The 23,468-nt window shown below is 47.1% G+C and overlaps 1 protein-coding gene across 4 annotated transcripts in view; it reads left to right on the top strand.

Moving 5' to 3' along the window:
• depdc5 (DEP domain containing 5, GATOR1 subcomplex subunit) overlaps nucleotides 1-23,468 on the top strand; it is a 177,219-nt gene that overhangs the window by 73,966 nt on the left and 79,785 nt on the right. For all 4 annotated transcript variants that reach the window (XM_048556254.2, XM_048556255.2, XM_048556256.2 and 1 more), the window contains exons 19-23: nucleotides 1,110-1,236; nucleotides 4,188-4,402; nucleotides 11,351-11,554; nucleotides 16,693-16,828; nucleotides 18,234-18,331. In XM_048556254.2, coding sequence (XP_048412211.1) covers nucleotides 1,110-1,236; nucleotides 4,188-4,402; nucleotides 11,351-11,554; nucleotides 16,693-16,828; nucleotides 18,234-18,331 — 780 coding nt within the window. The remainder of the gene's footprint in view (nucleotides 1-1,109; nucleotides 1,237-4,187; nucleotides 4,403-11,350; nucleotides 11,555-16,692; nucleotides 16,829-18,233; nucleotides 18,332-23,468) is intronic.

Consider the following 23,468-nt stretch of genomic DNA (forward strand, 5'->3'; position numbering starts at 1 on the left):
GCGGAGTATGCCAGTAAATGTAGATGTCAAGCGAGGCCTGGGTGAGGTTTGGTCACGGTGCCACCCATTGTCAAGCAGTATGTGAGCATTGGCAGTAACCGTGAATTCTGGCTGTTTAGTGACCTGCAAGAAAGGCACCAGTGCCTGTGAACTGATTCCTAAGATGATGGGCCCTGAGGACGAAAACTATACGCTTGCTGACTTTCCCCAAGCTCTATGGAACATGCTGTTGCTGCCCCTGCACTGCAACATTCCACCCCCACCCCCACTGCTGTTTCTGTGGCCTCTTGAATGAGTTTGCCACGTCAGCACCATCAGAGCTGTGAGCTTATACCCACTGGGAATAGGATTTGAGTGTAGACAGACTCATTTCATTGAAATGAAGAGACAATGTGCTGACTAACAAGGCCACCCAATACCTACTGTAGATCTCTGTTCCCATCGAATCCTTATCCATTTTGTGATGTTTCTGAATTAATAATGGCTTTCAAAACCATTGGGAACATCCTTGGTTTTAGGTGGAAAACTCAAACTGTTGAGAATGTTAGATTAAGATTCGGATTGTGTTCTGTCCCTGAACTCACTGCTTTGTGTTTTCCAGCCTGTGTTATGAACTGTGTATGTTTTTCTTTCTGGTTGCATTAAGTATCTCAACCCCGTGCCCTTGCTCCCCCTTGCCATTCTCCCCCCCCCCCCCCCCCCCCCCCCCCCCCCCCCCCCCCACCTCGCCCGGCCCCTGTGGCCTCGTTCTCTTCTCCCACCGTGCCCTCACTGTCAAGTTGAAATATTAGTTATTGAAAATTTACTGAAATCATATCCAGTTCAGATAGTAATGTTGAGCTTCATTAACATTCACACCCTCAACTCATTGTTCCACAATTACATTTCTTTAGTAATGGTTGATTCAAAATTATTATAAAACTGTGCAGAGCTGAAATGCCCGGCCAGCTCTGAGACCTGGTACCTCCGGGCATTCTGGAGATCTCTCTGTGATTTAATTGAAGTGACAATGATATTATGACGACATCCTCAGAGCTCCCATAATGATTGCAGTCAATAACACACCAAGTGTTTGTCATTTATTTACCTGTGTGCTCCTTCATCTTTAGCAATAGGTGCGAGCAGCCCAAAGGAATCTGAGAACAGTCTCCCGATCCAAGTCGATTACGATGCGTATGATGCTCAGGTGTTCCGGTTACCTGGACCATCTCGAGTCCAGCGGCCCACCTCTTTCAGGTCAGTTGCGTGACACTTTTGGAGCCCATGATTTACTCAAAAGTATTCCTGTCCTTTTCTTCCTCTGCCCAAGGATTTCTACAGCTGCTAGTCAAGTCCCACTCCTCTGCCAGTCACCACTTAGTACAAAGATGTTGCTTCGATTACCATACTCTTAAATTGCTTCTCTTCGGTATTACTATCCAACAGAAGATAAACATCCCTCAAGTATTTAGCGTGGGGGATTTCAAGACTCGGGGCATACTTTTAAGATGAGATTAAAAAAGGTTTAAAATATGTCTTCAGGGGCAATTGTTTTATGCAGAATGTTTTGTGTATGGAATGAACTTCCAGAGGAAGTGGTAGATGCAGATACAATTACAATGTTTAAAAGATATTTAGATAACTACATGAATGAGGACTTTGGAGGAATATGGGCCAAGCGCAGGCAGGTGAGACCAGTTTAGTTTGGGATTGCGGTCGGTGTGGACTGGTTGTACTGATGGATCTGTCTCTGTGCTGTATGTCTCTATGACCGTATGACTCTGTGACTCTAACTTTAATCAACTCCGAAAGAATCCACATATTATGAACAAATCTTATTCGTAAAGCAAACTCTGGTTAACACTCAAACTATCACCTGGGATTAAAACCTTATCCCACACATTGTCACACAGCGCAAAGATGACAAGTCACTGCAGGGATAATGTGTTTCAAATGAAAAAGGCACGAGGAAGGAAAAAGCCAGTGGGCTAAGGGAATGGAAGCCAAGGATAAAATGTAATGTCTTCTAATGTGCGGTGCATTCCACTGATGAAGCTGAATAGCTGGCAGCATTAGATGGATGATAAATGTCAGTTCAGTTCTAATTCCTGTCAACTTGGATTGAAGTTGTTAGGATTGGGTCAGACAATCTACCCCTTCAGGTTATACCATGCGGACAGACTTGCTGCTATTAGGAAACTCTCCCAGAGATGTCTAATGATCATGGGATTCCAGGAGATACTTACAGCTTCATGGGTGCCATCCTCATGTGGTCCCCTGGGACTGTGGAACTCTACTCAGCCCAGAAAGAATTCCTGTGCAGCCATTAGCATTGGAGCATCCGGTTCTCTCCTCCCAGCTAGTTTATTTGTCAGTAATTCAGGTAATAAACCCCATCCCCTATCTCCTCGAAAGTTTTCCTTAGCTTTTCTCCAAAGTCTCTCAATTTCTAATAAAAGTCAGGGGCGTACAGCTCACGTTAAACTGTTGACTTCAGTTCCCAAGTGAAGACATAGTTAAAATCCTCAAAAAAATAAGCAAACAATCCAAACTATTCCAGCACTTCCCAGATTGTGCATATAAATGTGTACTCCCAACAGCTACTTCCTGCTTCCAGCGTTGATCTGAAATTATGCTTATTTTAATGTAATCTTCTGCAATAAAGTAGCAAATCTGGGCAGGAATTATACACTTAATGGTGAGGTCCTGGAGAGTGTTACTGAGACCAGGCTCTCAGTTCTTCAAAGTAGAGTTGCAGGTAGACAGGATAGTGAAGAAGGCTTTAAGTATGCTTGTCCTTTGTGGTCAGTGGATTGAGTATAGGGATTGGGAGGTTAAATTTGCGGCTGTACAGGACATTGGTTAGGGCCACTTGTGGAATGCTGTGTGCGATTCTGGTCACCCTGCTCTAGGAAGGATGTTGTGAAACTTGAAAGGATTCGCAAAAGATTTACGAGGATGTTGCCAGGGTTGGAGGGTTTGAGCTACAGGGAGAGGATGAATAGGCTGGGGCTATTTTCCCTGGAATGTCGGAGGCTGAGGGGTGACCATATAGAGGTTTATAAAATCACGAGGGGCATGGAGAGGGTAAATAGACAAAGTCTTTTTCCCAGGATGGAGAAGTCCAAAACAAGACAGATTAGGTTTAAGGTGAGAGGGGAAAGATATAAAAGGGACCTAAGGGGCAGCTTTTTCACACAGAGGGTGGTGTGTGTATGAAATGAGCTGCCAGAGGAAGTGGTGGACGCTGGTACAATTACAACATTTAAAAGGCATCTGGATAGGTACATGAATAGGAAGGGCTTAGAGGGATATGGGCCAAATGCTGGCAAATGGGACTGGATTAATTTAAAAACCAAAAGAACTGCAGATGCTGTAAACCAAGAACAAAAACAATGTTGCTGGTAAAGCTCAGCAGGTCTGGCAGCATCTGTGAAGGAAAAAACAGAGTTAAGGTTTCGGGACCCTTCCTCAGAACAGTTCTGAGGAAGGGTCACCGGACCCGAAACGTTAAGACCATAAGATATAGGAGTGGAAGTAAGGCCGTTCGGCCCATCAAGTCCGCTCTGCCATCATGGCTGATGGGCATTTCAACTCCTCCTCCCGCACCTTCTGTGAAATTTTACTCTTTAGACTGTTATGAGATTCACACCATGGTCTCAAAATGTTAGCTCTGCCTCTGTCTCCAATCATGCTGCCAGACCTGCTGAGTTTCTCCAGTATTCCCTGTATTCAATTCAGATCTTGTTAACTCTGTTTTTTTCCTTCACAGATGCTGCCAGACCTGCTGAGCTTTTCCAGCAACTTTGTTTTTGTTCCTGATTAATTTTAAGATATCTGGTCAGCGTGGACGAGTTGGACCAAAGAGCCTGTTTCCATGCTGTACTTCTCTATGACTCTTAAACAACTGGGGAAGTAGTAAGGGGAAATACTGGGTCATTGCCTCACTGCTGGTTGCTTCTTTTGTAACTTTGGACATTCCTTGTGGTGACCAGCTGAGGACACGATGGAACTGTGTGGAATTTGGAAGCAATGTGTCTGGATTACAGGCTCCCCATTCCATCACTGCACTGTTACATTCTATTACTTTGTGTTCTGTCTGTCAGGCAGTTATAAAATTACTATGCTCTCGGTTCTTTCGGTCGTGCCGCATGTGATGTCTGAGCAATTCCGTCCGATGACCCTGGTTTTCTTGTCCCTAATTTCAGGCCGGTTCGAGAAAGCCACACCAGGAAAAGTTCCAGCTCCTACGATGTTTCAAACAGTCCGCCCCACCACAGAGGAGCACTGCTCCTGGAGGAAGTCAGGAGTCAGGCCTCTGATGACAGCTCACTTGGGAAAATTTCAAATATTCTCCTGATCCCACGGCCCCACCTTCATCAGTACGAAGTTAGCAGCTCTCTGGGGTACACCAGCACCAGGGGTAAGGACAGGACTTCGATATGTTTACATGTTTTTCGTAAACCACTTTCTCCCAGGTCTGTGCTCCCCAAATGGTTTCCTGCGCTGACCCTGTTTCAAGGATTGAAGATGATGTGGTGAACCCTTGGTGAGAACTGAGAGTGTTGCGGCTGGGAGGGTTTTGCTGTGAGGTGATCTGAGCTGTGGTGGGAAAGACCCGTGAGACTGGGAGGGTGAGGAGCCTGATAGACTGGGAGCATGGCTGCCGGAACATGGTTGACGTTGCATAGTGGTTATTAGGGTCTCAGAGTTTGTGACCCCAGAACCTCGGCTCACAACTCCACCTGAGTTCCGAACCTGCATTTTAGAAAGCATTGACGTAGGTTTAATCTGCGGGAGTCTAGCTGGTGAGGACCTGGCATCCTCAGACTGGCCCACAAAACCCCTCCCAGTTACTGCTCCCTGTTCCAACCAACAGGACAAGGCCACTCCTGATTGCCAATCTCTCACTTGAATATATCTGCCTTGTTGCGGCTCAGTCTCACCAATGACTCACTAGAATATGATGAGTAGGCTATACGCTCCCTTTCCTGACAGGGAAGGAGCCTTTAGATTTGAAAAAGACCAAGGTGTTCTCTTGGGAGTTTGTGTTAGAATAAGAGATCCCTCCAAGGGTTTGACCAGAGTTTGATTGACAACTGGCGATGAACTTAGGGTTTAAGAGCCAGCATACAGGACGGTTCTTGTGGTGAGGTGGTAGTGTGCCTGTCTCTGAGCTGCCCTAAAGGTGTGCAACAGCATCTCTGAACAGGCATGAAGCGCTCAGTTCTTCACTGCATCTGTTTGATGGTGCTTACAGTTTGTTCTTTATTTAATTTGATTTAGAGGTGGGCGTCAAAAGATTTTAAAAAATGAGCTGGGTTCTTTCCCAGTGGGGAGTTGGCTTCTGGACATTGATTTATTTGTTGGCACATGTACCGAAATACCAGTGAGAAGGTTTGTTTACAGGGAAGGAAAGGGAAATGTGGAAACTGGTATTGGTGCTAAACAAGATTTTAACCCTTGCTAACCTTTGAAAGTGATTCGTTGCCCAATTCAACAAGTGTAAATAGATATGTTCAGGTAGATACCAACCCAAGAAAAACCCACGGTCAAATTCAAGCAAATAATTTTGTTGGCTTGCAGGTCAGTGCTGAGGATCTTTCAGATTCTGGTAAAAGAGCAAAGCTATGATTGTAGATCCCTAACAAGATTGCTTCCTTTGACCCGGCCTTCCCTTCGAGATTTCACAGTCCCTTTAGAATAACTGAGTCATCAAAATTACTTTAGATCTGGCAGTAAACAGGCCGTCAAATTTTATTGGGACCCTCCCTCAAAAGAATGTAAGTCTCATGAGTTGCTATCAGTTAGCCGGCAGATGTTAACCACAGCCATCTCTGGTTCAGTGCCTTGTTATAGTTTGTTTTTAAGTGTGGCAAATCTACTGCAGAAGTTATTAATTGTGTGGATTCACTCTCTTCGTATGTATGACATTATTATATCAAGCAAACCTGTGTTCAGCACAAGACCAGCTAGAAACAGAAGTCAGCTACAGCCCAGTTGGTGATCACACATTACAGTTCACTATGCCAAGATAATAAAATGTGAGGCTGGATGAACACAGCAGGCCCAGCAGCATCTCAGGAGCACAAAAGCTGACGTTTCGGGCGTAGACCCTTCATCAGAGAGGGGGATGGGGTGAGGGTTTTGGAATAAATAGGGAGAGAGGGGGAGGCGGACCGAAGATGGAGAGAAAAGAAGATAGGTGGAGAGAGTATAGGTGGGGAGGTAGGGAGGGGATAGGTCAGTCCAGGGAAGACGGACAGGTCAAGGAGGTGGGATGAGGTTAGTAGGTAGGAGATGGAGGTGCAGCTTGGGGTGGGAGGAAAGGATGGGTGAGAGGAAGAACAGGTTGGGGAGGCAGAGACAGGTTGGACCGGTTCGCTCGGATCGCAATAAACAACTACACCTCCCAGTCGCAAACCATTTCCACTCCCCCTCCCATTCTTTAGATGACATGTCCATCATGGGCCTCCTGCAGTGCCACAATGATGCCACCCGAAGGTTGCAGAAACAGCAACTCGTATTCCGCTTGGGAACCCTGCAGCCCAATGGTATCAATGTGGACTTCACCAGCTTCAAAATCTCCCCTTCCCCCACCGCATCCCAAAACCAGCCTAGTTCGTCCCCTCCCCCCACTGCACCACACAACCAGCCCAGCTCTTCCCCTCCACCCACTGCATCCCAAAACCAGCCCAACCTGTCTCTGCCTCCCTAACCTGTTCTTCCTCTCACCCATCCCTTCCTGCCACCCCAAGCCGCACCTCCATCTCCTACCTACTAACCTCATCCCACCTCTTTGACCTGTCCGTCTTCCCTGGACTGACCTATCCCCTCCCTACCTCCCCACCTATTCTCTCATCTCCACCTATCTTCTTTTCTCTCCATCTTCGGTTCGCCTCCCCCTCTCTCCCTATTTATTCCAGAACCCTCACCCCATCCCCCTCTCTGATGAAGGGTGTAGGCCCGAAATGTCAGCTTTTGTGCTCCTGAGATGCTGCTGGGCCTGCTGTGTTCATCCAGCCTCGCATTTTATTATCTTGGATTCTCCAGCATCTGCAGTTCCCATTATCACTGATGCAGTTCACTATGCTGTCAGCTCTGAAAGAGTTTGATGTCGAAGGCAGGATGTACAGATTAAGCTGGCTTCCCTCATACATTGAAAATTAAGGAACTATGTAATTAAATGAGAAACCAAGTTAATCCTGTAGATAGGGAAAACCAATTTCAACAGCAAAGACAAAGTTGCTGGAAAAGCTCTGCAGGTCTGGCAGCATCTGTGAGGGGAGAAAATAGTTAACGTTGTGGGCCCCGTGGCCTCCCTCAGAACTGGTTCCTTTTTCCGTTCACAGATGCTGCCAGACCTGCAGAGCTTTTCCAGCAACTTTGTTTTTGTTCCTGATTTACAGCAACTGCAATTCTTACAGTTTTTATTTGGGGGAAAACAGTTTTCCAGTTGAGGAGTTGAAAAGAAGGAGACATAACTTCAAATTGTAGCCAGGTTATTCAGGTTGGTATCAAGAAACACTTTGTCTCACATACATACACACATGTACAGCGTCTCTCCCTCTCCCTCTCCCTCTCCCTCTCTCTCTATCTCCTTATTTCTCTATCTCTTTATTTCTCTCTCTCTCTCTCTCACTGTGTCACTCTTACTCTGTCACTCTCAATTCTTTCACACTCCCTCTCTCTCTCTCTCTCCCTCTCCCTCTGTTTCTCTCCTGCCCCTCTCTTTCTTGCCTTTTCTCTCTTCCTCTCTTTCACTCCCTCCCACTGCCCCTCTCTTTCCCTCCTGATTCCTAGCAACCCATTCCCTCCCCCTCCCCAAACCACTCCCCTTCCCCACCTCAACCCATGGAGCAACAATCCTGATTACCGGCATCTCACCCATGCCCACCTCAGCCTATGGAGCAGCAATCCTGATTCCCAGCAGCCCATCCCCTCGCTTAACCCATTCATAACATCAGTTAAAGTGTGTCTGACACCTTGCTACTCTGAGATGGAAGAAGCCTTGTGCCTTCTGTTTATTCTAATGCTAGATTTTTATTTATTTATTTCTATTTTGTACCACCGCCTTAAGAGTCTGTACCTAGGTATCCTGTACCTAAGATGGAGCCATGAGTGGCAGTTTTTCATTTGAGCACATGTGACAATAATGCTAATTCAAATTCTGAATTCTAAACTCAGAGAATGCTGCAGAAATTCAACAGGTCTGACAGCATCTATGGAGAGAATAACAGTTGATAGTTCAAGTCCTGTATGACTCCTCTTCAAAAGAGCATTACACCACAGTTATATTTAAACCTTGCCTGTGACACAGTTGGAGTATTTTTAATAGTTTGATCTCCATACTCTTGAAAAAAGCAGATCCATTGGGAAAAGTGTCATTGGGCAAAGAAATGTCAAGAATGGTAATAGAGCTGGAAGGTTACAATCACTGAGAATGGCTGCGATTCTTTTCTGCAGAAGTTATGAAGGGGCTTGATACAGCACGTGTGGATGAGGTGGACTATGTCAATGCTATGGCGCATGAATAAATCCAGTCAGAATTTTCCGAGATAACAAATTGTGGAGCTGGATAAACACAGCAGGCCAAGCAGCATCTCGGGAGCACAAAAGCTGACGTTTCGGGCCGCTGATGAAGGGTCTAGGCCTGAAACGTCAGCTTTTGTGCTCCTGAGATGCTGCTTGGCCTGCTGTGTTCATCCAGCTCCACACTTTGTTATCTTGGATTCTCCAGCATCTGCAGTTCCCTTTATCACTGATAGAATTTTCTGAGAAATCTTTTCCCAAAGATTGGGAGCATGTTTGCAGCAGAGAGTAACTGAAACAAAAGCATCATGTGCATTTAAAGGGGAAACTCTGAGAGAAGTTGTGGGGAGAGAGAGTGTTAAGATTTGATGACAGGGTGAGGTAATGGAGAGTGGGAGAAGGCGCTTGTAGAATCTGAACGCGGTGTTGGGCTGAATTGCCAATTTCTGTGCTTGATGCTCTCGGTAATGCACCTTTCATTAAGGGTGTTTGTTATACTAAGAGAGCTGTGAGTTTCTTAAAAGGCTAGTTCTGCCCTGGATATGGTTGTATTCTGATTATGCTGCAGACACACTGTCTGGACCCAATTTGCGGGGACGGGACTAGAGAAACCAGGGTGTTGGTGGCCAGCGCTGGGGTGAGTGTGGTGCTGAGGTGTCCTTGTGTAGGAAGGTTGAGAAGTGACCCTTTTAGAGATGTCTATGGTTATGCAAGGATTGGATGGAGTCGATGGACAGGGGACTGGACCAAAGAGTCAGAAATATGAGAACCACTAAGAAATACGCTTACCTTTATTGGTCAGTGCATTGAGTACAGGGTTTGGGTTGTCATGTTGCAGTTCTACAGTATGTTGGTGGGGCCACGTTTGGAATATTCTGGTCTCCCTGCTATAGGAAGGACAGTGTGAAACTTCAAAAGGTTCAGAAAAGATTTACAAGGATGTTGCCGGAACTGGAGGGTTTGAGCTGTAGGTGGATGCTGAATAGGCTGGAGCTATTTTCCTTGGAGCATCGGAGGCTGAGGGGTGACCTTAGAGGTTTATAAAATCATGAGGGGCATGGATAGGGTGGATAGTCGGGGTCTTTTTCGCAGGGTGGCGGAGCCCAAAACTAGAGGGCGTAAGTTTACGGTGAGAGGGGAAAGACATAAAAGGGACCTAAGGGGCAACTTTTTCACACAGAGTGTGGTGTGTGTACGGAATGAGCTGCCAGAGGAAGTGGTGGAGGCTGGTACAGTTACAACATTTAAAAGGCATCAGGATGGCTATATGAACAGGGAGGGTTTCGAGAGATATGGGCCAAAAGCTGGCAAATGGGACCGGAGTAATGGAAAATATCTGGCCAGCATGGACGAGTTGGACAGAAAGGTCTGTTTCTGCACTGCAGAGCAGTATGATTCTAAGTCTGGTATGGAGCTCAGGAGAAATCCTTTGCCAGAGATGGATCAGATTGTCGATCTCCTGTTTGGATTGTTGTGGGTTCAGGAAATAAGGGATTTAGTTCCTGAAACCGGTTTGTAAAAAGCCCAGCAATATTAATGCTAAGGGGCAGGGCGTTTAGACGGTGTGTGAGAAAATAAATTTTTCACTGAAAGTGGTGGGAAACTCTCCATCTTGTAAGGGTGATCGAGGCAAAAAACCCTCCTTACATTTAGATGTGCACTGGGGACACAGAGGCACGCAAGGCTGTGGGCCAAGTGCTGGGAAATAGGATTAGAATAGGTAGGTGGATGATTTCAACTGCCACAAACTCAATGGGCCGAACGGCCTTTTCCTGTGCTACAGACCTCCATGGCCCTACAAAGGTAAAGTACAAATGGACACAGAGTCACTCCATCAGGTGGAATGCCAGCCTTACAGACTAGCCAGTGTTACTCACTCCCTTAGCCATTTACTGGTGAGTAAGTTATGGGCAAATCGATTTGCAAATATCTCTCACCTTCACTTCTGCCTCTTCCCATCCTTGACTTCACCGTTTCTGTGGGGCCCACCAATATTCATGACAAACCCACTGACTCCCACAGTTACCTCCTCACAGCCATAGATCATACCATACAAAGTGCATTGGGTTAGTAGAACAGAGCGAGCAATACAATGTTACGGCTGCAGAAAGAGTGAGGTCAGCATTAAATCTAAAAATTAGTGGACTTCTGAATGGACCTCCGAACAGCAGGGAAAAGGCTGTTCTTAAACTATTCATACATGTATACAAACATTTATATCTTCTGTCCTATGGTAGAGTGTGGAAGAGAGTATAACCAGGGTGGGAGGGGTCTTAGAACATGCTGGCTGCTTTCCCAAGGCAGTGGGAAGGAGAGGTGGAGTCAGTGGATGGGAGGCTGGTTTTTGTGATGGACTGGGCTATGTTCACGGCCCTGTAGTTTCTTTTGGTCTTGGGAAAAGCAGTTGCCACACTAAGCTGTCATGCATCCAGATAGGTGCATGATAGAAAGCATCCGGTAAAAACTGGCCAGACTCTTGTCTTGTTTACTTTGCTCTGAGTAGAGGACCCATTCTCTCCTTTTCACACCTTAATTTACACCCTTTTCTCATCTCATTTTTCTTTCCTTTCTCCGCATTGCAATTCTTTGCATTGGGCCACTGTGCCATCCTCCCTCTTGCTCCTCCTGTGACTCTGTCCAAAGTATGAGGGAAAACACGTTTTCCAGCACCTAACATTTCTGAAGTCACGCCAGACTCAAAGCATTGACTGTGTTTCCCCTGTACAGATGCTGTTAGACCTGCTGAGTTTCTCTTGTTTCTGATTCCCGCAATGTCTTTGCTTTAGGTATTGTCGCCAATGGCCTGCCCTTTTTGTTGATTGTGAACTCGCTGTTGCAGATATCCTGGAGCGAATGATCGACTCACAGCAGAGAGATTCCAGTGCCCCTGGCCGCTTCCACGTTGGCAGTGCCGAGTCCATGCTCCGTATTCGACCAGGCGGATACACCCCTCAGCGGGCGCTCATTAATCCGTTTGCCCCTTCCCGGATGCCGATGAAGCTAACATCAAACAGGAGGAGGTGGATGCACACGTTCCCAGTGGGTAAGTGTGACAGGCTGGCAGTTCACTGCCACACCAAGAGAATAAACTGAATAACTCGCTGTCTGATGCACTCCGCTGCTGGATGTGCTGCTCAGCTTTGGTACAAGCAAAACAGGCTGACCTAGCACAGGGTTCAGTCCCTGCCGACTGTCCAGCCGGGACTGCTGAGCTGGAATAATGGACTTCCATGTGCGTGGGCTGGGGGCACTGGGACTGTAACCTTCACTGTTATATTGTTGACAATCGGAGCACTTGCCATTACTGTCCCAGAAACATGTACACACATCAGGGAATCGACAGAGAAAGCCAACCCTCTTCAATGTCGATTGCTTTAATGTCACTGCGTTATTAGGCCAAGCAATCCTGTTGAGCATTACTGCATGGCTTTATACGACTATAGTGCTTTACCTGACCAGATGGAAACAACCTCCCCCCTCTCTCTCTCTCTCTCTCTCTCTCTCTCTCTCTCTCTCTCTCTCGTGTCTCCCCCCACACCTCTCCCCCTCCTCTCTCTCTCTCTCGTGTCCCTCTGCCCCCTCGTGTCCCTCCCCCCTCTCTCTTGTCCCCCCCCTCTCTCTTGTCCCCCCCCTCTCTCTTGTCCCCCCCCTCTCTCTTGTCCCCCCCCCTCTCTCTTGTCCCCCCCCCTCTCTCTTGTCCCCCCCCCTCTCTCTTGTCCCCCCCCCTCTCTCTTGTCCCCCCCCTCTCTCTTGTCCCCCCCCTCTCTCTTGTCCCCCCCCTCTCTCTTGTCCCCCCCCTCTCTCTTGTCCCCCCCCCTCTCTCTTGTCCCCCCCCTCTCTCTTGTCCCCCCCCTCTCTCTTGTCCCCCCCCTCTCTCTTGTCCCCCCCCTCTCTCTTGTCCCCCCCCTCTCTCTTGTCCCCCCCCCTCGTGTCTCCCCCCCCTCTCTCGTGTCCCCCCCCTCTCTCGTGTCCCCCCCCTCTCTCGTGTCCCCCCCCTCTCTCGTGTCCCCCCCCTCTCGTGTCCCCCCCCCCTCGTGTCCCCCCCTCTCTCGTGTCGTCCCCCCCCCCCTCGTGTCTCCCCCCTCTCGTGTCCCTCCCCCCTGCCCTTTCTCGTGTCCCTCCCCCCCCATCGTGTCCCTCCCCCCCCTCTCGTGTCCCCCCCCTCTCGTGTCCCCCCCCCCTCGTGTCCCCCCCCCTCTCTCGTGTCCCCCCCCCTCTCTCGTGTCCCCCCCCCTCTCTCGTGTCCCCCCCCCCTCGTGTCCCCCCCCTCTCTCGTGTCGTCCCCCCCCCCCTCGTGTCCCCCCTCTCTCTCGTGTCTCCCCCCCCCCCCCCTGTATCCACCTCCCCCTCTTGTGGTCCCTCCCCTCTTGTGGTGTCCCTCCCCCCCCCCGTGTCCGTGTCCCTCCCCCCCCCTCTCGTGTCCCTCCCCCCCCCTCTCGTGTCCCTCCCCCCCCCCTCGTGTCCCCCCCCCCTCTCGTGTTCGCCCCCTCCCTCTCGTGGTCTCTCCCCTCTCGTGGTGTCCCTCCCCGCCGTGTCCGTGTGTCCCCCCCCCTCGTGTCGTCCCCCCCCCTCGTGTCGTTTCCCCCCCCCCTCGTGTCGTTCCCCCCCCCCTCGTGTCCCGTCCCCCGCCTCGTGTCCCGTCCCCCCCTCTCGTGTTTTCCCCCCCCTCCCCGACTCTTCACACCGTGAACCAAGTACCCAAGTAGCTGTCTGTGGTTTGTTTGTGCAAACGTTATTGGTTCGCCAATAAGACTCTAGAACATACTGCCCAGGGATCTACCCATTTGTGGCCTGAACCAGCCCCTCACATCTACCACCTGGGTCCACTGTACTCTGGCTCACGTTGCTGGAGTGGAACCAATCATCAGGGCTGCCAACTCAATCAAGTACTGAGGGACACCTTTCCGATGAGATGTTAAGTTTCCCAGTCTGCCCCCCCTCTATTTCACAGATTGCATGTCAGTATTTGAGGTAGAGAAGGTCAGTTTTCTGACCAGTAGTTAATTTCATGGCCAATGCAGACAAGGCTATCTGGTGACTGCTTTCAGAACGGTCCCTGTGAAGTTGCTGTGTGTAAATAGGTTGCCATGTTTCTGACATTGCACAAAGCTTCCAAATTACTTCAGTTATTGTTCAGATGCTCCGGGTTAGTGAAAGGTGCTGTATCGCTCAGTCTCTTCCGTTTTGTTCGAAAGGCTGACCAAACCAGTGGCAGCTGAGATGAGGTTTGTCACGAGTTGCTATTTGCTTTATTTCATTTTTCATTGAATGAGTGATGCAATTCACTTGATTCTGTGACCAGCTTATTCTGACAGAGCTCATCACGACTTGAAACATTACCTTGCTGTCTGTCCATGGATGGGGCCTGACCTGCTGTAATTTCAGTACAGATTCCAGCATCTGCAGTAACTTGCTCCAACTTATTCTCGTGTGGCTGGTGCATTGCAGCAGTAAAGATGCTGTGCCTGATGCGCCCAGTCAACTCCGTCCGCGCCTGTACTCTGTGGCTGCTCAGGACATTTTCATGGAGGTGAGCAAATACAAGTGTTCGCCTCTTAGTCTGGGCAGCAACCTCTGGAGAGGAGACAGCGCTTTCAGTCTGGAAATGAAATATTCTGGTGTTTAACAAGACACGGGCTCCTGAACACATTTCTCAAATTCAGAAGATTAAGGTGGGAGAACTAAGGCGTAGATTGCTGGTATTTGCCCTAAGTGTCAGGCATTATAGAAATAGCGAGAGACAGTGTTGCGTCATATTGTAGCAGAAAGTTGGCTTCACAGTTGGCTAGATATTGGATGCGAAACACCCTGCCTCACAGACCAATCGTTGGAAGGTGAAGCTTATCAGACCAGTGCCTGCCATCCACAGCAGTGAATGTATTGAGTAATTTCCAAAGAATGTTGATAAATGTAACTTGTAATAGAAACAGAAAAAGCTTGCCCTGTTGTGTTGATCTGTTGAGGTTAGTCTCTGTCTGAAGATGCTCTGTCTTCATGGGGAGATAATGCAGGTGATGATGTTGGTCTGATCTGTGTGTAGCTGCTTGAAGTTGTGCCAAGTTTTGTTCAGCTGGAGGCACTGAGAGCCTGTGATTCACCCCGGGGCTGGAAACTGTAGAGAGGAGTGTCAGAAATTGACTTGCCAAGTTTAGATTGGCTCAGAAGCAGCAAAATGCTTACCCAGTGACGTCTTAGAAATCGACAGGGGCCAGTTGACAGCGGGTGGGAACAAAGCAGAGGGAGGTGAGAAATAAAAATCAGAACGAATGGGTTGCATATTACATTGAACAGAAAGAGGGAAACTGTATGAATAAAGGTTGATAATGTACCCCACGCATTTCAAGTGTCTCTCTCTGAGGCAGTTGGGGAGGGGTAATAAATGGGGCAGCATGGTGGCTCAGTGGTTAGCACAGCTGCCTCACAGCACCAGGGACCTGGGTTCGATTCCAGCCTCGGGTAACTGACTGTGCGGAGTTTGCACATTCTCCCTGTGTCCGTGTGGGTTTCCTCCGGGTGCTCCGGTTTCCTCCCACAGTCCGAAGATGTGCAGGCTCGGTGGATCGGCCATATTAAATTGCCCTAGTGTTTAGGTCTGTGTGGGATGCTTCAAGGGGCGGTGTGGACTTGTTGGGCCGAAGAGCCTGTTTCCACACTGTAGGGAATCTAATCAAACCTAAATGCTGGTCAGCCAACAAGACCAAATGAATGAATCAAAAACATTACTGAAGGAAGATTCCAATCTGAAACGTCAACTTCCCAGCTGCACTGACGCTGCCTGGCTTGCTGTGTTCCTTCATCTCCACACTGTTACCTCAGAATTCTGACCTTCATTCAGATGACCATGTGATATTGGGTGGCTAAAAGCTGATTCTAATGGCACTATAGAGGCCTCCCCCCTCATTAAAAACATATTAATGAGACCATGGACCTCAGTACAGTTCTGTGCACACTCAAAATAAAATTTAGTGATATAGTTGACAGTAGCCCAGTTGTTCTATAACAAATTTTAGAAAAAGTCTGGTGACTTGCAATTAATGTTCATTTGCAGCATTTACACAACAAAGCTAACTGAATAGCTAATTCTGTATTTAATTAGGGACTGCTCCCCAAATTCTAAAATGGATTTTGATTTAATTTTTAATTTTGGGCTTACTCTCCAGAATGCCATAGATGAATCATTTACTGCTTGTTGATATAGAGTGCTGCTTCTGAGGGATGAATATTGGCAGAATGCTGGAAAGATTTGCTACTTATGTTGAAACAGCACCACAAGGTCCTTAACATCAATAGAAATATGGGCTCACATCCTTGGTTTTGTGTCTTATTCAAAAACCATCATGAAAGAAGCTGCCCCTTTGGGGACGCTGCATCCTCAATGTCAATACTGAAGTGGGCACAAACCTGACATGAGACTTGGGCCCACATCTTCCTGTGCTTGAAGAAATGCCATCTGCTGAGCTGAGCTGGCACGGTGGCTCAGTGGTTAGCAGTGCTGCCTCATAGCCCCAGGGACCTGGGTTCGATTCCAGCCTCAGGCGACTGTCTGTGTGGATTAGATTCCCTACAGTGTGGAAACAGGCCCTTCGGCCCAACAAGTCCACACCGCCCCTTGAAGCATCCCACACCTCCCCTTGAAGCATCCCACCCGGACCCATTCCCCCAATAACCCACACCTCCCTGAACACTATGGGCAATTTAGCATGGCCAATCCACCCAGCCTGCACACCTTTGGACTGTTGGAGGAAACCGCAGCACCCGGAGGAAACCCACGCAGGCACAAGGAGAATGTGCAAACTCCACACAGACAGTTACCCAAGGCTGGAATCGAACCCGGGTGTCTGGTAGAGTTTGCACCTCCTCCCTGTGTCTGCATCGGTTTCTTCCCACAGTCCAAAGATGCACAGGCTAGGTGGGATAGCCATGGAAATGCAGGATTACAGGGATAGGTTAGAGGGGCTGGGACTGGGTGGGATGCTGTTTGGATGGTCGGTGCAGCCACGATAGGCTGAATGGCCTGATTCCACACTGTAAGAATTCAGTGAGCCAGCATTTTAAACTTGCCTTTGGATTGAATCACTTCCCTCCTTATAGTTTTGCATCAGGTGTGTGTCTGTGTGTGTGTAGGGCTTGTGGTTTCTGTGACATGGGTGTGATAGTACAGTCTGTACCTTTTCTTCACAGGTCCCTCTGGCGAAGCAATTCAGATCCACCACCAGACCAGGCAGCATATGGCTGAGCTTCAGGGAAGCAGCATGCGAGATCCCACCCACTCCTCTGCAGAGTTGCTAGAGCTGGCCTACCACGAAGCGACTGGCAGGTTGGCATGCATGCTGCAAACTGGCAAATGATTCAGAAAGACTAACCTGCATTCAGAAACTAGAAGCAGACCACCCAAGCTGCCTGCAATTCTTATTCCGTTCCCCCTTTCAGCCTTGTACCATTTGGGCAAATTTATTTTACACAATTGTTTCCTCAGTTGTTATGTTGTGAAAGACCTTGGAATTTATGTAGCACCTGATCATTCTCCCCATGTCAGAAGTAACTGATTGGATATGAATTGCAGACAGTATGGCAGTGAAGGGAATGCAGCAGTCAGATTGCACACAGAAGCTGCCACAAACAGCTGTTTAGATAAACGAAATAAATGAGCAGATTGTCTCATTTCGGTGAGAGATTCCATCTTTGTCCCCTTAAGTGGAGCTTTTATGTCTCATTTCAATCACAGTGCCTGTGAAAATGCAGCGTTCCCTCAGTGCCTTCACTTGAGTGTGTTAGCCTCGATTAGAGGCTTCAATCCCCCCAAAACAATCTGCAATATTTTATAAAGCTGTGCCAGCAGTGAAGGGCTTGCCTGATCATTCTCGTGCATCCCAGATTGCTTCATGGCCCACCTGCGTCATTCAGCTAGGAGTCAGAGTTCACCCCTATATTACAAATGCTCATTTATAATCAGTGAAGAGGACATTCACCCTGCACTGTCCTGTGTGTAACTGACCTTCAACCCCAGGTTAGACCTGCACAAACTGCCCTCGTGTTGGGGACGGGCAGGTAGATGGTTTGTAACTCCGTTACCATGTCAGATGGTGTTGGACCAATATATTTTCCTGCTTTGTGATGTAACTGGAGCAGAGCTTCATGTTGCCACAAGATGGGCAGCTAAGCCCAATGGCTGTTAGACAGGAGCAATGTACAGGAATACAATAACAAGCAATGGGTAAGAATCACAGTCAGAACACTGATCTCACCTGTGAATGTTTTCATTAAGTCTGTCATAAGTTGCTCTTGCAGCCTTATATTAATGTATAATTAATGTTAGGATTTAGCAACCCATTCCTTCGAAATCAGGTTTAATTTTGAAGTAATAACTTTGACATTAAATAGTACAGTGCCTTTTTCCATCCCCACCCCCAATCTCAATGCTGGGGGAGGAATAATTCCTGATTTATCGGTTCCTGGAGTTAGAGTGTGATTAGCGTGACCTGTAACATCCTGGATCTTGGCTGAGAAACCGGCAAGCATGTGCTGCCTCGTCACTTCTGTCCTTCACCTCACCGGGAATTTCTAATCGCAACCTGTCTTCCATCTGGCAGGGCTCTTGTGATTTTGATTAAAGTTAAGGAGCGAACTGTAACGCAGGCTCTAGTTGCGCTATTCAGCAGCATTCGCGTTTCTGCTGCTTATTATAATGCGTGTCTGGTTTCTTTTGCCCCCATCCCTCCCAGACGGAGTGCTGCCAGGCAGGCAGCTGACAACGTATCATTCCTGGGCTGTACAGGAACCGAGGAGTTTGCCACCAGTCCTTCCAGCAACCACAGTGCAGGTAAATTTGTGCAGGGCCTGGGAGTGTTCGCCTTTGGCTCCACTGTTGTTAATTTCAGCAACAGTTTCATGTTCCCTTGCTGAGTTCAGTCACAGTAATCTATAGAATTATTTCAAAAATAATTAAAATGTTGGTTTTGAAATCTTTTGTAGTCAAAATACATATGACAAAATATTGAGGGGACACAGAAATAAAAAGTGAAGAATGCCAAAAATACTCAGCAGGTCAGGCAACAGCAGCAGAGAGAAGCATAATGAATGTTTCACTTTGACCTTTGATTGAATAGGAGAAAGCTTTTAGGATGTAAAAGTTGATCAGCAAGTATAGAGGCAGCAAAGTAGGGATGTGGGAGAAAACAGCGTAAGAAAAGGCCTCTGGAAAGGTGAATGATAGGACAGATTAAATGACAAAAGGCATTTGTAAACAAAAAGACACGTCCACACATTATGCCTTTTTCAACTAAACAAAACCTTGAGCAAACAGCCATTCTTTGGTGCATTCACCATGGCAACACCTGGACCAGTCAGAGCTGACTTAGACCTTTGAGAGTAGGAGTTGGGGCATCATGTTGAGGTCATACAGGATGTTAGTCAGGCCTGATAGCCTGAACTCTATTTTAACGTGAGGAATATGACAAGTAAGGCCAAGGAACCTAGAGCTTGGTATAATACATATAACTACGATGCTATAGCTATTACGGAGAGAGAGGTTTGGCTGAGATTTGGTTGAGAGAGAGGCGAGACTGGTAGTTTATCATTCTGGGACTTAGATGTTTCGGGCAAGCGAGAGAGATGTAAAAGAGGTGGAGATGTTGCATTCCTGATTAGGGACAATATTGTAGCTCTACTGAGGGAGGAAACCTTGCTGAACTCATCCAGTGAGGCTGTATGGATAGAGTTCAGGAATAGGGAGAGTGCAGTCACTTTGGTGGAATTGTACTACACAGCTCCCAACAGCCAGCAGGAGGTTGAGGGATAATAGGAACTGCAGATGCTGGAAAATCCGAGATAACGAGGTGTAGAGCTGGATGAACACAGCAGGCCAAGCAGCATCAGAGGAGCAGGAAACCTGACGTTTCAGGCCTAGACCCTTCATCAGAAAATCGGGTTGAGGAACAGATGTGTGGAAAGATTAGGTAAAAATGTGGAAGCATTGGAGTTGCTGTGACAGATGATTTTAACTTTGCCTGTATTAACTTGGACTCTCTTAGTGACCATGGGGGGAGTTTATTATGTGCATCCGAGCAGGATTCTTGAAGCAACATGTTAATGGGGAAAGGGCCATAGAATACCAGGTATTAGGGAATGAGCCTGACCAGGTGACAAGTGAGCTGTGGTGGCCTAGCGGAATTATCACTGGACTGTTAATCCAGAGATCCAGGGAATATTATGGGTACCCAGGTTCAAATTCCAAACGGCGGAATTTGAATTCAGTTTAAAGAAAATCTGGAATAAAGGGTATAATGATTGTCATTAAAAACCCATCTGTTCGTTGATGTTCTTTAGGGAGGGAAACTTTTATCCTTACCTGGCCTGGTCTGCAGGTGACTCCAGACACACAGCAATATGGTTGACTCTCAATGCCTTTCGGCATTTAGGGATAGGCAATAAATGCTGGTCCAGCCAGCAAAACCCTCATTCCCTCAGTGAATTTTGAAAAAAAGTGATTGAGCTTTTTGGGAACAGTGACCATAATTCCATAAGTTTTAAGCTATTTGTGGGTAAGGATGAGAATAGTTCTCAGGGAATGCTAACTGCGACAATATTAAGGAGGAACTGGGAAACGTAGATTGGGGATGGCTGTTTGAGGGTAAATCCACATGAGGGATTCCTTTAAGGACCACTCGATTAGAGCTCAGGACCAGCGTGTTCTTGTAAAAATGCAGGATAAGGATGGCAAGATCCTGGTACCCTGGATGTCAAAGCTTAGCCAAAAAGGAATGGGAGGCATATGTCAGGTTTAGGAAACTGACAACAGGCAAAGCCTTCAAGGAATACAAAGAAAATAGGAAAGAATTTGAACAAGGAGGTAGGAGGGCTAAAAGGGGCCATAAAATGTCCTCAGCAAACAGGATTAAGCAAATACCAAGACGTTTTATGCATGTATAAGGAGCAAGAGAGTATCTGGGGAAAGGAGGGATTTTGTGCGTGGAGCTGGAGGAAGTGAGTGAGGTTCTTCATGAATAGTTTGCATCTGTATTCACAAAGGAGAAGGACATGTCAGTCTAGAGAGGGGTAGGCTGATATTCTAGAACATGTCGGTATAAAAAAGTTTTTGGGTGTTTTGAAAAGCATTAATATAGACAAGTCCCCAGGACCTGAGGAGATCTATCCCAGAATACTGAGGGAGACAAGGAATAAATTGATGCGCTTTGTACAAAATCTTTGTATCCTCTTCAGCCACAGAAGGGGTCCTAGAGGACTAGAGAAGAGCCAGTTTTAATCCTTTTTTTATGAAGGGCAAAAGGGATAATCTGGGACATTAGAGGCCAGCGAGCCTTATGTCAGTGAAAGTGAAATTATTGGAGAAGATTTTTAAGGACAGGATTTACTCACATTTGGAGAAATATGGACTTCACAGCAATAGACAGCATGGCTTTGTGTGAGAGTGTTTTTGGAGGAAGTAGCAAAGATGGATTGGATGTTGTCTACATGGACTTTACCAAGGGCTTTGAGAGGGTTCCTTGTAGCAAGTTAATATAGAAGTTGAAGTCACATGGGACCCATGGTAAGCTTGTAAGATGGATACAGAAATGGGCTTGGTCATAGAAGACAGTAGTGATGGAAGGTGTTTTTTCTGACTGTGGATCTGTGAGCAGTGGTGTTCCACAGGGAGCAGTGCAAAGATCCCTGTTGTTTGTACTATACATAAATTATTTGGAGGAGAATGTAGGTGGCTTGATTAGTAAAATTGTGGACGATGTAAAGTTTGGGGGAGCTGTGGATAGTCAGAAAGATTGCTAGAGCCTACAGCAGGATATAGGTAGGCTGGAGATGTACATGGACAAATGACAGATGGAGTTTAATCTGGAGAAATGCAAGGTGATGGATTTTGGAAGATCTAATGCTGGATGGAGTTATGCAGTAAATGACAGAATGCTTAGAAGCATTAATATACATAGGGATGTGGGTGTACTAGTTCATAGTTCACTGAAAGACCATAAGACATAGGAGTGGAAGTAAGACCATTCGGTGGCAACAGAAATGGATTAGATGGTCAAGAAGGCATATGGCATGCTTGCCTTCTTCATTCGGGGCATAGAGTATGAAAATTGGCAAGTTGTTTTGCTGCTGCATGGACCTTGAGTGAGATGTACAGTTCTGGTCACCACAAGAGGAGGAATGCACGGGTTTACCATAACCCACAGTCAAAGGGGATGCCATTTGTGACACTGAGAGAAGTCGCTTCGATACTTAGATTGGACAGAGCAGTTCATGGCATGGTAGGAAAGATGGGCCTGAGTTTGAGAGATGGCAATGTGTTTAAGAACTTTGGAGAGGAGAAGAAGGCCATACTTAAATCTCTGGACACCAGAGCGATTGTGAGCTTGTGTCTGTGACGTTTTGAATTGGCCGATCTCTCGATGGGCAGTGAGCTGAGGGGAAGGGGATGCGTTCCTGCACCTGATGGCCACCCAGTGGAGCCTGTCGGAAGTATCTGGACCTTGGCTGAGGATGGGATTCATATCTTCATAATAAGCTCTCCCACACCTGGGTAGCCTGTCAATACTTTGCCGTTTTGCTTCACAGTTTGAGAATGGCCATTTGAGAGTGATTACTAATCAGAAGTGGGATTAAAATCCAAATAAATGAAACCGAGAAGGAAATTTGAGTTACATATTGGATGCTCTTGTTTCCAAATAGCAATGTGGACAAAAGAGGTAAAAGAGATCCTTTACGAAGTTTGTAGTTGCGAGTTTCCTTGATTGTGCCTCAGTTTACTCTGCCCTGGCCCAAGCATCCTCTGATGTTACCCACTGGTCTCCTATTAATAGGCGTTTACATAAATCTTCAAAACCAGAACCAAATCTGAAACAGAAATAGAAAATGATGGAAACAGCAAGCTGAGCAGAATCTGCAAGAAGGTGAAATGTTGCAAGTTTCCTCAGCTGCACTGAACTTTGCCAATTCCTTTACTGTCCTTATTTAAAGAAGCTGGGAATCTGAGCAGTTCAGGCCCACCCTTTTCCACACGCTGGCTATAATTCTCCCCCATCCTGGGTTCAGATCCACTCAGACAAGCTCCTCAGGAAAATGTTCCTTGAATACTTCCTGATCCCTAAACACTGTGACACAAAACTGCAGAATATTTGCAACTTCAGTATTGATTCCCAGTTCTCTGCTACCCATGGACACAACCCTGTCTGTCCCAGTGGAGTGTCGCGTATGCTGTTTTATTTTTATATGGCTCTGCACATGTCCTTCATTAGCTATAACTAGTAAGAGCAAGTCTGAAGCCTGGGCAGACTTCACCGTGGAACCATACCTCAGAGACTCAGACTCAAAATCTCTATTTTATAAGTATTGAGGATTAAGGGGCGAGCTAAAGAGAAACTATTTTGTCACAGTCTGGGGCAAAGAGGCCTTTACTTTTCCAGTGAGGGGGAGTGATGCCAAGGAGCACCTTTTCAGGAACAGTGGAAACCTGTAGCTCAGTCCCTCAAACGAACCCTGCCCAGGATGTTGTGGGAAGTTCAGGAAGAAATTGCAAGGCCTCTAGCAGAGATATTTGTATCACCTGCAGCCATAGGTGAGATGCCAAAGGACTGGGGGGTGGTTTATGTTGTGCCTTTATATAAGAGAGGCTGTAAGGTGAAGCCTGAGAGCTACAGACCTGCAAGTCTAACATCAATGGTAGGTACGTTGTTGGAGGCGATCCTGAGGGAGAGGATTTATGTTTATTTGGAGAGGCAAAGACTGATTAGGAATAGTCAGCATGATTTTGTGCGAGGGAAATCATGTCTTCCTAACATAGTTGAGTTTTCTGAGGACGTTTTTTGAGAAGAAAGACTAGGGCAGAGTCGTACACATTGTCTACATTGATTTTAGCAAAACCTTTGACAAGATTCTGTCTGTAGATTAATTAGTAAAGTTAGATCACATGGGATTCAAGTTAGATCACATGGGATTCACATGGG

Source organism: Stegostoma tigrinum, chromosome 26 (assembly GCF_030684315.1).
Source record: "Stegostoma tigrinum isolate sSteTig4 chromosome 26, sSteTig4.hap1, whole genome shotgun sequence".
Classification (NCBI taxonomy): Eukaryota; Metazoa; Chordata; class Chondrichthyes; order Orectolobiformes; family Stegostomatidae; genus Stegostoma; species Stegostoma tigrinum.